This window comes from Schistocerca piceifrons, chromosome X (genome assembly GCF_021461385.2).
Source record: "Schistocerca piceifrons isolate TAMUIC-IGC-003096 chromosome X, iqSchPice1.1, whole genome shotgun sequence".
Taxonomy (NCBI): Eukaryota; Metazoa; Arthropoda; class Insecta; order Orthoptera; family Acrididae; genus Schistocerca; species Schistocerca piceifrons.
Window position 1 is genome coordinate 653,057,871 of NC_060149.1, and position 16,920 is coordinate 653,074,790.

A 16,920-nucleotide genomic window follows, 5' to 3' on the forward strand; every position below is an offset into this window, starting at 1 on the left:
CAAACCCTGTCACCATTGCACCAAGTGGAAGGACGCCTTGCAGCATGAACATTGTCATTGAAGGGAATTCACAAAGCCTTCTAATTGGATCTGTAACAATCTAGTTTTGTATGGATCATTTTCAATATATTTTCTGTCAGCATATATAGGATAATTGAAAATATTAAGTTAACACAAAATGGTGACATGCTGAAACAAATGTCATGTTTTTTGCCCAAACCATAGAGACAAAAGTGTGCAGGAAATAGACTTTCGAATTTATCATAAGATGGCTACGTATGCTCATAGAGAACTTAATTTAGAATTCCAGCATCAAATTCAAATCAAAATCATATATACTATTCTCAAGTTACATTTCTTATCTAGTTGAAATTTATGGTTTAGAGAGAAACATGTTTAAAATTTTGGGTTACATTTTTTGTAGTTAAATTAAACATACCTTGAGTCAGTGACCCCAGAACCATACTGTAACCCTTCCAGATCAAAAGGAGGTCCTCCTCCATGTTCTTCTTGACCACAGTGATCCTGCAGCCCTCTTTGGCAGCTTGTGTTGTCTGCTGCTGCTTGCTTGATACACTTTTCATTCGCATTTGTACAGAAGTTGTAACAGGCTAGTCCAACCTCAAGTTTGAACACATTCATATACCTGTAAGGCCATCATTGAAGTTACATGAAGCCACATTGTCTGCGATGTCAACTGTTTTCTCCCCCATTGTAAATGATTTTTGGATATACTTATTCACAAACTCAATAATGAAGTTTCTGGCAAACTTGGGATGAACACCACAATAAAGTAGACATCCCAGAAAACATTTTAAGCAAGAGCAATATATAATCAATTACAGTACTGTCCCTGACAACCAGCACAGCAAATCCAATAGACAGTAACCTTAATAATGTAATGGTGTCATTTATATGTACATGGGAGGCACCATATTACTAAATGCTACCGCAGTGGCAGCTGTGTGTTACAGAAACTGTTTTAATTAGGTATGAGTGCAATACAACCTGTAGACTGAACACAACTTCATTCCTTGGAAGCATTATCAACTTGAACACAGTATTTAAGTAACATTCAGTAGGAACCAATTACGTGCACAAAGAGTAGTAGCAATACTCATTGAGAACTGAGGCCGAGTGTATCTCGGCTAGCCTTAAATAGACTTGGGTCCATGGTGGGCTCCCCACACATCACTGCATTCCTCCTCTCTTAGGGAGATCATGGATTCTTGGGGCGTCCATGTTGTCCTCATCGACCACATTCTGTACCCACCTGTGTCAGACCATACGGCAACACTGGGACTGTTTCAATGTCAACGTGAGGCATTGGCTATGGTGATGGTGCTTGCAGTGCAGATGATACCGATATCAACAGTTGCTCAGGAATAGGTGATGGAATCCCTGATGACGGTGTCAGAAGCAATTCAGGAACTTCTGGTACGGCCACAGAGGACAGATGCCCTCGCCCGCACGGGAGTGGAGACTGGGCAGCAGCAGGTGATGTAACACCTGATGTGGTAGAGCTTGGAGGTGATGGTGTGATATCAGGGGGCACCCAGCCATCCACATGAAGGTGAAGCTGATCATGGTGCCTCAAGCAGAGACAGTTCTCCATGTGTCACAGAGATACCGCCCTCGACATCTGGCGAAGACAGCAGGAATCCATTTAGGGCGATGTCCAAAACCATGCATCCAGACAGCTACATCCAGCTGGAAGAGGCGCAATGGCTGCACGGGTTGATGTCCAGGTGGATGATTCAGGAGGTGTAGCAGTGTCCCTGACTCCCACCCATGGAGTAACTCTGCCGAGCTCTTCAAGCCAAACTGCGTGAAATAGTATGAAGAGAGAAACCAAACTAGGGCAACATTGAATGAAGAGTTGGCAACATACTCCTTCATCTGAGTTTTGAGCATACTCACTGGGCTTCCACCTCACTGTTACATTGTAGATGGAATGGTGGGGTGAGGGTGTGATGGATACCATGGGAATTGCAAAATGCCTCAAACTCTTGCGATGAAAATTGGGGACCACTATCGAACACTAACATCATGGGCTAGCATTTGGGTGAAAAAAATTTAGGACAAGGTTGCGATGGTGGCAGTTGAGGACGTGGAAACACAATGAACAGCATACAGAAAATGAGAATGTGTGTCAACAACCAACAGCCAATAAGCATTGAGAAAGGGACCAGCAAAATCCACGTGTATGCAGTCCTATGCATGAGATGGCATCAGCCAAGGAGACAGTGATGCCTGGGGAGCTGCTGGATTCATTGCACACTGTGAGCAGGAGGCAACCGGGCAAGTAATATCACTGTCCAAGCTGGACCAAAGCATGTGTTGACAGGCCAATGCTTTTGTGCATGATACCCTCCAATGGTTTGCATGTAATAAATGGAGAATCTCCAAATGAAGTACTGAGTGGATCACTGCCAGATGGGCCATGTGATCCTTGTCTGAAAGCAGAACACCATCCACAACAGAGAATTGATGTCGAAGGATGTAATAATTATGGAGGAGGTTGGACACATGAGAAAGCAGTGAATCCAGCCAATGATGTTATACAAATGTTATGACCTTTCACAAAATGGGATCCAAAGCTACAGCCTTCACAATCCATGGGCTATTAGGAAAACCATCAAACGTCTGCTGTGTGGTGACATCACTGTGAAAACAGAGCAATTCATCCTGATCAGATCCCAGGTCTAGACGGGCCAGCAGGTGAGACAAAGCATCAGCATTTGCATGTTGATTTGTAGTGCGGAAATGAATCTCATAGTTGTAATGTGAAAGGAAAAGAGCCTAAAGTTGAATGCAATGTGCAACTTTATCCTGGTAGCGATGGAGAAGGACTGAATAAGGAAACACTGGTTTGTGATTGGTGGCCAGGTGGAATTTGGTTCCATAGAAAAAAACATGGAATGTCTTCGTAGAATATACAATGACCAAAGCATCCTTTTATATCTGAGAGTACCGAATTTGAGCAAAAGTCAGTGTTTTTGAGACATAAGCAATAGGCCACTTTGAACCATCGGGATACGTATGAGCCAGTACCGCCCCCAACCCGCACTGTGAAGCGTCCATTGCAAGGACCAAGTGGAGGTCTGGTTGGTATGTCACTAATCAGGGCACAGACTACACCATGGCCTTAAGGGTGGAAAATGCGGTTACACAAACCAGCGACCAGCAAAACTAATTCCCTCTGTGCAGCAGCACATGTAACGACTGCGCTATTGCCATAATGGTTGTGGCTGGTAGTAGGTGTTTGTGCCTAGAAAAACCTGAAGTGCTTTGACTGATGTAGGAAAGCAACAGAATAGCTGAAACATCTTGATGCAGTGGTTTGAGACCCTCACAAGAAACTTCAAACACAAGACAAATGATAGAAGAGTGAAAAAATTGACATTTTTCTGAATTATCTTTCAAGCCGGCTGCTGGGAGTGCAGAAGAAAGAGTACAGAGATTTTGTAAATGTTCCTGAGTGGGTCTCCAGAAACTACAATGTCATCCAATTAGTTTGCACAACCTGGTACCTACCAAATGAAGCTGAAAAATAGCGAGAGTGCTGGTGACACCAAAAGGCAACCACAAGTATTGGTATAGTCCAAAAGGGGTATTGACAACTGACATATGTTGTTACTCTGCATCTCGAGGGAGTTGTAAATAGGCACCTTACAAGTCAGTTTTTGAGGAATATTAAGCACTTGATAACTTTGCAAAGAGTTTGTCTGGCTGCAATATAGGTTATGTGTCTGCTATAGATTGTGCATTCACAAAAACTTTAAAATTGTCGCAGAGGCGTAACCAGCCCAATACATTCTTTACTATAACTAAGAGGCTAGACCATTCACTTGATGGAATAGGCTGAACAATGCTGGATTCCATGAGGTGATCTAATTCATCTTTCATTTGTTCTCTGAGTGCTACTGGAACTGGATGGGCCCAGAAGAAACAAGGCTGAGCACAAGGCTTCATGGTAAGGTGTGCTTGAAAATTGTTGGCACACCCCAGTCAAGGAGAGAACAAAGAGGAAAACTAAGAACATAATTATGTGTATGTGGCACTGAATTCACTTCATCTGAAATTGTAAGACCAAACAACTTAAAAGCATCTAATCCAAAAAGACTCTGCGTATGCATGTTATCTACAGTGAGAAATGTAAGAGACCGTACTACTGATTTGTAGGTCACTGGGGCAGAGAATTGGCTGAGAACAGGAATACCTGTTTATTGTAATTTACTAACATTCATGACACAGAGAAAAGTGACTGGGAGCTCAAGTAAGTTTGTGAGTTTAACACGGTTATCGCAGCTCCTGTATCCACTTGCATGTGCAGAACTTTACAAAAAACCATAACATCAATAAAAAGCTAGTTGGGCATGACATAAATAGCTGATAGAATGTTACATTCATGTCTGCATCAGGATCATTGTTCTGAGTTTTTGCACTACAAACAGAAGCAATATGACCTTTTTTGTTGCAATTATGACAGGTAAACCCAGCGTTTAGGGCTGTTGGGTGCTCATTGTTAATGAAACAATAAGGGCAGGATGGGCATGAGGAAGATGTATGTTGCTGTTCACTGGCTTTGTTGGTGTGGCTGCTGCTGGGACCGAGGCCAGCTGCCTTGATGCTGTGATCTGATTGTGTGCAGACTACTGTGACCTTGTCTTCCCCCTACGAACTGTCTGGAGCTTAGTGTGGAGGAGAGGGTTGGGTTGCTGATACCTTATACCATGACTCAGTCTGGTTACCTGCTGCTCACAATATGTTGAATGACTGTGCAATAGCTAAAACGTCAGAGCAGGATGGATTTTCACATTTGAGGGCACACTCTTGCATCACATCATTTAGAGCTAAAAGAATGATAGCATCTCTCACCATCTGATCAGCATACAGCTCTTTGTGCACATCAGAAATGAAGTGACAATGATGACTGAACACTGGATGTCAGCCACCCATGCTCGATAGAATTGATGTGGTTGCTTTGGACAACTGTAAAACTCAACCCGGGATGCATTAACATGGGTGCACTTGCAGAAGGATTTTGAAAGAAGCTCACACATTTGTTGAAATGTTAAAGAAGGTGACCTGAAGATGGCAAAATAAATTGCAGAAAGTGGTTGCTATGAGAATAAAATAAAATATCTTAAAGTGTACAGCTGTTGGTAAAGTTTATTTACATTGAAAAGGTCCAGCAAAGGGACGAGTTGACATAGGACTTGATACATGCTTGGGGATATCCATGAAAGTTTTGTTGCGAACATGTCTCATATGCCTCCCATTCCTCAGTGGATGCATCATATGTAGGAAAGAGGGTCAGATAAACCATGGGGGCTGCAGAGGGCAAAATAGCAGTCAACACTGGCTGAGGAGCATGCCGACTAGACAAAACAGAAGCCAATGATTGAAGTACGTGAGTTTGATTCCCCAGCATATGTGATCTGTGGTGCAATGCTGTGGTGAATGGTTCTTGCTGTTTGACCAACCAAAATAAAATATTCTGTATAACACCCTCAGCCATTGTGAGAATAAATGGAGGACCAACCAGAGTAGAAATTTGCATGGAGAGCAGAACGACACTTATCACTAATTATGTTGTAATTGGGTATATGTGCAACATGACCACTAGACAGAAGACAACTTTATTGCATGGAAGCATTAACAACTTGAACATAGTATATAAGTAACATTCAGAACCAAGTACATACACAAAGAGCTGTAGCAATACACATAGAGATCGGAGACTGAGCATAGCTCAGCTAGCCTTAAATAGACTGGGGCCTGTGGCGGGCTCTGAGAGTGACTGCACACACACGCGCGCGCGCGCGCACACACACACACACACACACACACACACACACACACACATTCCTCTGCAGATGACATAGCACTGCTGCACTGCACTGCACTGCAGAACCAACTTAATGTCTCTCTAGGAAGCATAACACTAGAGCCATTAATTCCAGTCATTATCCACGAGATGAAAATATTATTCTAGTTAACTGAGCCACACCATTTCAGACATAACAATGAGAGTTCAAATGTCTCTAAGCACTATGGGACTTAACATCTGAGATCATCAGTCCCCTAGACTTAGAACTACTTAAACCTAACTAACCTAAGGACATCACACACATCCATGCCCGAGGCAAGATTCAAACCTGCAGCCATGGCAGTAGCGTGGTTCTGGACTCAAGCGCGTAGAACCACTCGGCCACAGCGGCCGGCTCAATGAGTGTTAATGTGAAACTTCAATCATGTAAGGTTCTACAGTGTTGTTTAAGTATACACAATTATTTGTTCTCCTCGCAGTTCAGCCTTCAAATTCGATTTCCATCAGTCATCAACAAATGAAATCCATTTAAATTTGGTGTTAATCCAAATTCCAATGCCATATGGAACACCCAACAGAGTCCATCTCAAACTCTTTGTTCACAAGTGGTAATTTGAAGTGTTATAATGTCCACTACGGAAGATAGCCATTGGACAAACTAGACAACCACAGGTGACGCTAACTGTGTCCTCGAGTCAGTGCTTGTTCATCAGCTCACGCCAACTGACAGGCTCACACGTTCCATGGCCAGCACCCAGGAGCCATTCACAGGTGACGCTCGTGTCACAGCAGTGATGTACTGCCAGCAAGATGTGCTGTTTAGTGCCACAATGCCGTATTCTGATCTAAGTAATTTGATTGCAAGTGGTAATTTGAAATCTTAAAATGTCACTGAGCGACTTGGTGCAGTTGTTAGCACACTGCACTTGCATTCGGGAGGACATTGGTTCAAACCCACATCCGGCCATCCTGATTTAGGTCTTCCGTGATTTCCCTAAAACACTTCAGGCAAATGCCGAGATGGTTGCTTTGAAAGGGCATGGCCAACTTTCTTCCCCTTCCTTCCCTAATCCAATAGGACCAATGACCCTGCTGTTGGAACCCCTCCCCCAAATCAGCCAACCAATCTTAAAATGTCAAAGATATTGAACAGTATTGGATTATAGTATGAAGGCATGGTAAAATGACTATTGAAGACATGCAAGCTTAACAAGAGGGATCAGTAACTTTACTTGTTTAAACTTACATGTCTTTAGAATGTCCTGACACATGAGGATTGCCCAGAAATTGATGCACCACACTGTTTATCTTCAACAATTCTTTATTGTATATAGTGGGAATTACACACACAAAAGAATGGTGTTTTATGTGGACACCCTGTTTTTCCACGTAATCTCCATCACATTCTATGGCCTTCCTCCAGCTTGAAACAAGGGCATGTATTCCATGTCAGTACCAATCCCTGTCCTGGTGGCAGAGCCAGTGTTTCACTATGTGAATCACCTCCTCATTGTCCTCAAAATGTCTTCCATGAATGGCATCCTTTAATGGCCCAAACAAGTGGAAGTCTAAGGAGGCTAGGTCAGGGCTGTAGTGTGGTTGGGGTAACACTGTCCATCCCTGTTTTGCGATGTGTTCAGCAGTCCTCAGACTTGTGTGGGGCTGAGCATTATCATGTTGCAGCAAGACATCTCCTGGGTTGCTGTGACACTGAAGTTGCCAGAAGTGAGTCTTTAGCTTTCTTAATGTGTTGACATATGCTTCTGAATTAATGGTACCACCTCTTAGCATCATATCAATGAGAATAACACCTTCACAGTCCCAGAACGTGGTGATGATGACCTTACCAGCGGAAGCAGCTGCTTCTGGGACAAGAAGGCCTCCCCCTCAACTTCAAAACACTGTAACAAATTAAGACAAATTTTTTTTCTGTGCGATTTGTGATCCACCGTTAAACCCATCTTGCGCACTCTTTTTGAATATCCAAGAGTGCAGATAATTGTACCCACACTTCCTTTGCTGATTGACAGATGCAGTGCCAACTGCCAAATCGTAATCCATATGTTCTCATGAATGACGACATCAGCTCGCTGCAAAAAGGCCGCTGTGACAGCCGTGGATGCTCTTCCTGAGTGCTGAAAATCATGGATCTCTGCTGAACCACCTTCTGATGACCTCATCCTCCATGCCCAATGACTAACTGTACTTCTGTTGACAGCAGATGCTCCATAGACTTTGCGCGTGCGTGTTTTAATATTCCCCACAGTTTCCTTCTCTGCAGTGAGAAATTCAAATACGGCGTGTTGCTTGTAATGTGCATCACCTACAGAGGCCATTTTGAAACTGTCCTGCAGCTACACTATCTGTTGTAAGTGATGGAAACTTGGTGTGCTCACTCAGGAGACTTCAAAGAATACATAGATGATGTTTTGTATTCATAGCATTGTTTTTGGCCAAGAAAAAGAATGTGATGCATTACTTTCTGGGCAACCCTTGTATATTCACATCAGCTGTGAAACTCGTTGAAACAAAAACAAAAATTTCCTTGGTAGTTACATGTAATCTGTTAACAGGAAACCTAACTCATTACTGTATTGGAAAGACTAATTCCATGTTTCCAAGCCATTACATAAGACATCGTAGCTGCCATGGTAGGCCAAGGTAAGCAGTTCTGCTATACGGGAAAAAAAGATGCTATTGCAACAAGGATCAGACAAAAAGTAATGTCTTTTTTTCTCCTTAAATAGAATTTGTTGAGCCCACTGCAGTAGTTTCATTCTGCATCAACAGATACCAGTACTTGCTGTTGCTTGCAAAATGACCGACATTGATGTTCAAATTAGACAGCATTCTGTAATAGAATTCTTGAACGCAGAAGGTGAAATGACTATTCACATTTATGAAAGACTGAAAAATGTGTATGGTGATGCAACAGTAGATATCAGCACTGTTAGATGATGGGTTCATCTCTGTAACTAAGCTGAAGGGCAAACCCCATTGGCTGCTGAAATGGGGAGTGGCAGGCCAGTGACTGCAGTGACTCCACACAACACGAGACAATGGCATCATTTGTGGTGACCGTTAGGTGACTGTAGGTGATTTGTGTCACATTCCCTCCTTCAGTAAAGGCCGTGTGATGGCAATTATTCAATAGCTGAGATACTAAAAGGTTTGTGCAACTTGGGTAGCAAGAACATTAATCAACCAGAATAAAGAGACAATGAAAACAATTGCCTCCCAACTCCTGCAGCACTTCCATTTGGAAGGAGAGGAGTTTTGGGAAAAAATTGTGACCAGAGATGAAATGTGGATTTATTCTTTTGAACCAGAATCAGAGAGACAGCCAGTGGAATGCCATCACAGAAACTCACCAAAGAAGAAAAAGTTCAAAACTGTGTGATTGGCAGTACAGTATTCTGCAATGCAGAGGGTGTGATTATGGTTGACTTTTTGGAGCAGGAATGCAAGATACATTCTGTCCAATACATCAGAACCCTCTAACAGCTTAAAGCACATCTTCAGTGAGTTCACCCAACAAAAGCGGAGGTGGAGGTTCTTTTGCGTGATAATACAAGACCACACACCAGTTGTCACACCACTGAAGAGATTGTGAAAATGGGATGGAAAGTTTTGCCTCATGCCCCTACAGACCTGACCTGGCCCCATCAGAGTCCCGTCTTATCAGGCCAGTAAAAGGAGCTCACCATGGAATTCACTTTGAAAATGAGGAGCCATGAAAACTTCCATTTGTCAGTGGCTTTGGAAGCAAGGCCTTGTGTTTTACCAGACTGGAATACATTTCCTTGTTAAAAGATGGACTGAAACTGTAGAAATGAATGGAGATTATGTTGAAAAGTCATAAATTAATTGTCAATATTGTGATTTTCAAACTAAGTAGTTGCAAGTTGTATAGGTTAATTATTGTCTTTTGCAACTGTAATGAAAGTCTTATTAAGGCCAGACAGGGTTTGCTTTATTCTAAAGCATCTTCAGTGGTAAGATCTTTTGTTGTTTACTGTACTCTTCTTCTTCTTCATCATCTTCTTCTTCTTTGTCTTCCATGTATATGTGTTGGGTTTTTGCACACAGCACTTTCACTGCACTAAATATGTTCACATTTTTGTGTTGGGAAGTGTCACTGTCGTATCACCATTTCTTGTGTTTTGTTTTGCTATGAAATGGTGGGAGGACAGTGATGAACTAAATATATCCACATTTCTCTGTTGGAAGCATCACTGTCATCTCACCATTTCATGTGTTTTGTTTTACTATAAAATGGCAAGAAGACAGTGATACTTTCCAACACAGAAATGTGAATATATTTAGTGCAATGAAAGTGCTGTATGCAAAAACCCAGCACATACACAGTGAAGTAGAAGCAGAAGAATGCAGTAAACTACAATAAACTTGACCACTGACATTGTCTTAGAATAAAGTGACATGCTTCTTGTCTTAATACGACTTTCATTACAGTTGCAAAATATGGTAACTAACCTATACAACATGTATATTTGCAACTGCAGAAAAAAGGGGCTGGAAGACAAATAAGACAAAATATACGTATATGCATTTGATATTCTTGACAAATAAAAATATAAATAAACGAATAAACAAAAAGTAGGAGGCACTACTTTTTGACTGACTCTTGTATTTACTGATAGTATGTGATTTTACTTTTTTATGTTGTAATTCATGTAATTCACTGTTAATGTTCCATATTAGCTAGTAACCTCTTTTTTGAAAATTTATCCCTTGGATGCTATGGTATATTTATGTAATTTACATATCAGCATTAGAAATACTATCCCTAATGAAACTTTTGTCTCTGTACCTCAAAGGAAAGTGAGATTTTGTTTCTACTTGCCTTTGCAGAATCCCTAGATGATGTGATGCATGTATACCAACGCATAAGTGCAATGTCATGTTACAAGATAGTATGTCTTTACATGGCTGTCTCGCTAGATGTGTGGTAACAATTTCATCAATAAATCACTTAAATGTGAGCTAGTTTAGGATGCCTGCAGATCATGTTGCTCTCTCTCTCTCTCTCTCTCTCTCTCTCTCTCTCTCTCTCTCTCAAGAAAACTGATCAGTCACTGTTCCTTACTACAGAAGTATGACTCACTCTTTCCTAGCATGCATCCTACAGTACAGCATCCACTGGTTTTCATCATTTGGTAAATTTATTTTATGGTTTTCCTGTCACCACACTTGTTCAGTTAACGTAAGAGAGATAAGGCATATGCTCCACCTGTCTGTATAATGTGCAAACGTTTTAAATAACCTTTTAACTATTTGTGTATAGTGTTTTCTGAGGTGAAGATTAGTGACTAGCCTAGCATTAGTTTAAATGAGCCAGGAAAAATGACTAAAAACCACACACAAACTGTCTTGATAACAGCATACAAAACTATCTTTTACATTACTGTGAGTTGGTGCACTGCTAAAGTAACATTAACAGTTTGTGGATAAAGTTATTTAAAAACTCTTCAAGGTTTTTAAATAAAACAAATATTATTAATGTTCTAAATCCTTATTTTTCATGTATATATTTATTTCTCAACATAGCTACCATGGTAAACACATTTCTCCCAGTGAGAGCCAGTTTGTTGATACCGTCACTACAGAATGTTTGAATTGGTTGACAGAGCTACCACCTCACCTCTGCTTCCACTGCTTCATCACTATCAAAATGAAGTCCTCAAAGATGTTTTTTAAGCTTTGGAAATAGGTAAAAATCAAATGGGGCCAAGTCAGGGATGTATCGAGGATGTTCAGTGACAAAGAACCCAACGCATCAGATTGTTGCAGATGTCCCAATGCTCATATGCAGTCTGGCATTGTCATGCTGAAGGAGAAGATGCTTCATGTGTGGGTGCACTGTTCAAATTCAAAACTTGATTACAGCATTCTGTTTCTCACTCATTGACATAGTTATGTTACACACCACATTGTTACATGCTAGAATTCAGAGCCATCTAGCAGCACAGAGCTTCACATATGTAGACATGGAGAATGAAGATGTAGAATCTTAATAATGTTGTTTTATTTAAAAATCTTTAAGGGTTTTCACATAAAAAATTTGAGGGCATTCCTTTTCAGCACACCCTCATATAAAGCTTCCATAACCTTTGTTACACATGGAAAATGCTGTTTTCTTGGTATGCTCTCCTAACCTGAAACAAAGATACACAGTTGCAGTACATTAAATTAACTATGACCCTTGTAAGTCTTCATTATTAGCTGCAACTTTGTATGTGATTGTCCAAATAAACAGCACACAGAATCAATTATCCTGAGAGAGATCTGCTAAGACTTCAAAACAAATGTCACAAGAATGAGACAAAGAATTGTTTGCTGCACAAAATTTATTCAGGGTAAATGGCTACACAACTCACCTGTGAAGGTGTTGTCCATCCTTATTGCATGTGAAAGCAGCTCATCTTGTAATCATTTTTTTAAAGAATCTAAGAGGTTGAAGCACTCAAAATTCACAAGCACAAGTATCACAACAGTTTCAAATATTTCCCTGAAATATGCTGACACCACTAAAGTGTTTGACAATTTTCTGTACAAAATTGCATTAAAGTAGTCTCTCCAGTTTAGTAATGGGCTCACCAATTTCAACTGAAGATTGTCAGAAATTTGATGAAGACAGTTGTGACATACATATTTTGCTGATGGGGTGGATTAGGCTGTGAAGGAGAATGAATGAACTCCAAAATATGACAGAGTTGTTAAATCAGATGGTAAACTCTTGAAAATCTTACAACACAAGACACATAGAATGTAGATATGATAAAAAATGGTCTACTGAAACTTCAATTCATTTAGACACCAGTAATAGAAATGGACATTGCAAAGGAAAGAGATGAAATGAGAACATAACTGATTTGGTAAATAATAGCTACTACTCTGGCCAAAGGAGCAGCAGCTATTAAATTTTGAGACATCTGCAACAGAATAAGAGTAAATTTTTCAATAATACCAGAAACATGTTAAAATTAATAGCAAAAGTAACCTTTAGATATTTTTTAAACTGATTCCTTGATGTGTAACATTGTATTGTCATTTTATTTATCTGGTTTTTGATGTTAGAATTGTTTTACTGTCATGGCAGACAGCTAAGTTCATTAGCAATGATGTCTCATTTGTTCTGAATTAAAACACTTGGTGGTATTTACTGTGTTTAGATCTGTAATATAATTCCTCTAGTTATGAATCATTATTGTGTTCCCAACTGTTTTGGTAAATCAGTGACATTGTGTGCAAAACATTATTCCTCATGCATGGCTAGAGTGATTTCTTTGGAAGACCTTGTCTAACTCAGACAGAAATACTTCAAGTCTGTTTATATTTGTGTGAATTGTTAAGCAGTAACAGTTAATCAGTAATGGTCCAACTAACTGTAGCAACATTATCAGCAATAATTACGGTGATATTTGCTATAACAAGTCCACAGATTCCTCACACTGATTGTTAAACAATGTTTTTTAAAACTTTCTCAAGGCACTAATATTCCATTTAAAAATGTTATGTTTTATGCCATAATATATGATATGGATTTTTGGTTCAATAGGCATGAAGTGTACGATTTTCGCTACAACACCCAACAGCCAATGTTTCAAGATGTGGTGTCACTTGCTCGGGCAAATGGCTTATTCTACTGGACCAATGGAGTTCAAATATTTTCTGAAGAGTATCATAGAGAGACAAATAGTTATTATCATTTTGCGTTTCCTGAAGTGGATCACAGATATGTTGCTGTCTGTGTAGACTTACCATCTACACAACCAATGCCAGTTCCAGTAAATCCACCTACAAATGTTCAAGCCGTTTTAGGTACAGATATTGCAAAAGTGTCCTGGCAGGCACCACATCTGCTTGGAGGACAAGGTAAATATGTCTGTATATATATGTTAGTAACTTCACAGGAAGTCTGTGTTTCTGTATCACCATTAAATTGTGTCACACATAAACATCACATTATTCTCATGATGTACTTGTTGTAAATTAAGGAAAGCAAGTAAAATATGCATTATAAAGTAAATTTTGTTTCATGTGGTACCAATATAACTGAATTTGTATTGTCAGTAGACAGTTTACCTATGAAAATATTGAAATAAAATAACGTTTTCACATATCAGTAATACAAACTGAAAATGTTCCACTTCAGCTCTAATAATTAATATAATTGCTCCGAAGACCAACACAAATCTCATGGTGAGACCATGTTCTGTTGGGAACTGTTTTTGTTGATGTCTATGATTATAGTCTTGTCAGAGCATTTTACAACTCTTCTAAAGTTCACAGACAGGAACAGGGTTAGCCAGACATCAATAATAATATTCTTCAAGTGTTAAATAGGATGGTTATCTGAAGCCAAAGCTGACCACTTTATGTTTTAAGTTCCTCAGAGAAAAGCCACCCCAAATAAGTCCGCTTGTACCTTGTGCATATTGAATAGGTGGTAATGTATTCTGGATTTGTTCCAGGTCACTTTCTTCGAGAACAAATTTTGTAGAAAAACTGAAATTCATTTACAAGCATGATTAAGTGACACTGCAGTTTAATTCTGTGTGCCAACCAGGACTCAAACTAAGAACCTTGCCTTTAATGTGCAAATTCTCATAAGTTGATCACTACAAGTTCTAAATTTGACTCCTAATCTGGTAGACAGTTTTAATGTCGCAGGAAATTTCAAATCAGCACACATTCTGCTGGGGAGTGAAAATTCTTTTTGGGAAATGACACTGCATTTGGATCTAATGCAGATCTGATCAAGCCTATTTCATTATAGCCAGTAATGGGAATCACAGTTTGTTGATGAGACACATTGCCTTAAGTGACTCATATTTCTGGTGTACAAATGATCATGGAATGAGCACTGATCAGTCTTGCAGCTTCCTATGTTTTTGGTCTGGTTACAGCTTTCAAATTGCATACTGTAACAGGTCATTGCTGCCTGCTAGTTATCAGTTGTGTTTTTGTTCACTGTTGCACTACATAAGCACTCTGAGACAAGTCTTGGCTGTGTAAACAGCCAATCTCATTATTCCAACATATGTGCTACCACACCAGTTCCACAACTGCTAAACTGCTTGACTTTGGAATGTGTTCCCATTTTTTAGTTTATATTAGTTTGACGTGATTGCTTTTCTTCTGGATAATTTAAAACGTATTTAACATTTTGTTTTCATTCCTTAAAATATGACAAAGAAAGGAAGATTTTCATAGGTAAACAACATTATCATATATCAAACTGATATTGGAAAATCCTGAGAGAAATGAGTAAAATGGGTTCATCATATTGTAGGGGACCTGAGCAGTCAGTGAGAGAATAAGCATGAACTTGATCATTTTAGCTCAGATGTAATGTTCAAATTCCTGGTTATATACCTACCAAGCATGTGAACAGTAAGCTACATTTATGACTCCCCTGATTGAACTGACTAAATTGTTTAAAGCTATTTACACTACTGCTCTGAAATCATTTCACAAAAGCTGGAATATTCTGATATCCTTTGAAATTTGTGTAGATGTTTTCATATGTTTCAATTTTTGTTTATTTTACTGGAACACAAACTGTCAAGCATCAAGTTTAATTTTATCTGATTAACAGAAGTTCATCTCATAAAATGAGTGTAATAAAGTATAGAATTTTGTATTTTCTATTTTAAATGTATAGGTGTATAGAAATTTTTGTTGTTTTGTCACAATATTTTATTTTTGTGATGATTTCATTCACTGTAACAAGTTATCCTTGAAGAGAACAGTTATAAATATATGTTTTCTGTACTCGTATTTTATTTAGAGGTGGTGCTAGTTTTACCTTCCCTGAGGAAAATAGAAAACTAAATGTTTTATTGTTCTGCAATGGCTGTTTACAGGGAAAGGAGCATGGCAGAATTGGTCATATGAACTCCATATTGAAGATGTAGTCCGTAATGTAACAATATTCAAGCAAGGAATTAACACTACTTCCTGTACTGTTCAAAATTTAGTGGGAAATAGCAAATACATTATCAAAACTGCCGCCTACACTAGTGCTGGAAAAGGTCCTTGGTCATCAGAGTTTAAAGGGAAGACACTGAAATCTCGCACTGATGGGAAATACCCATCGGTAATCTGGTCTGCTGCAGAGGGATTGCTAAAATCAGATATTATGGGTGAAAATGTAGAGACTTTGGTACACAAATCAAATTTGAAGGTAAAATTTACTTCAGTGCTCTTTTACAGTAAAAGATTTCTTTAGTCATTGTATTTATTATTTCTTTACGTGTGTTATCAATATGGAGAAGTTCATATCACACATTTTCAGTGGCTGCAAATCTAATTTTGTATCTATATCATTGTCTCCCAGCAAGTTGTGATTAAGTGGAGTTGTGTGTTTGAAACCCTACCTCTTTCCTGTACTCAGCTACTTGACGTCCATCCATAAACAAATAAAATTCATTCAAAAATGCAGCTCATCAGTTCTGTAAATTTTTAACCTTCAAACAGAGCAAATAAATAATACTTTCTTGCTACAACAAATTATCATCTACACACATCAAAAAATGTTTTGCGTCACCCTGGTTTGCAGAACTCCTGAAGATAGGCATTGACTGTGGACATGTTATCACAGACACAGTCCCTCTGACTGTTGAGAGATGTCACTAAACCTGCCCAAAGATGTAAACAACCATGCATGAGCAGCGCCTATTAGATGGAGCGGGTCCGATAGCCGATCAGTTCCAGTCATTCCACCAGGAAGAAGGCACACGGCTCGTGTCATCTGTAGTTCAGCCATGCCTAGACGGTAAATACCGCGGTTTGATTGTGTCCACATTGTTACTTTGTGCTGGGAAGGGCTCTCAACAAGGGAAGTGTCCAAGCATCACAGAGTGAACCAAAGTGATGTTCTTCAGACATGGAGGAGATACAGAGAGACAGGAACTGTTGATGACATGCCTTGCTCAGGCCGCCCAAGAGCTACTTCTGCAGTGGATGACCGCTACCTACATATTATGGCTCAGAGGAACCCTGATGGCAACGCCACCATGTTGAATAATTCTTTTTGTGCAGCCACAGGACGTAATGTT

General features: G+C 39.6%; 1 protein-coding gene across 1 annotated transcript in view; it reads left to right on the forward strand.

Annotated features, from left to right (window-relative positions):
* LOC124721321 (proto-oncogene tyrosine-protein kinase ROS) overlaps positions 1-16,920 on the forward strand; it is a 566,425-nt gene that overhangs the window by 406,114 nt on the left and 143,391 nt on the right. Inside the window, exons 11-12 of the mRNA XM_047246233.1 lie at positions 13,416-13,732; positions 15,727-16,046. Of these exons, the coding sequence (XP_047102189.1) occupies positions 13,416-13,732; positions 15,727-16,046 (637 nt within the window). The remainder of the gene's footprint in view (positions 1-13,415; positions 13,733-15,726; positions 16,047-16,920) is intronic.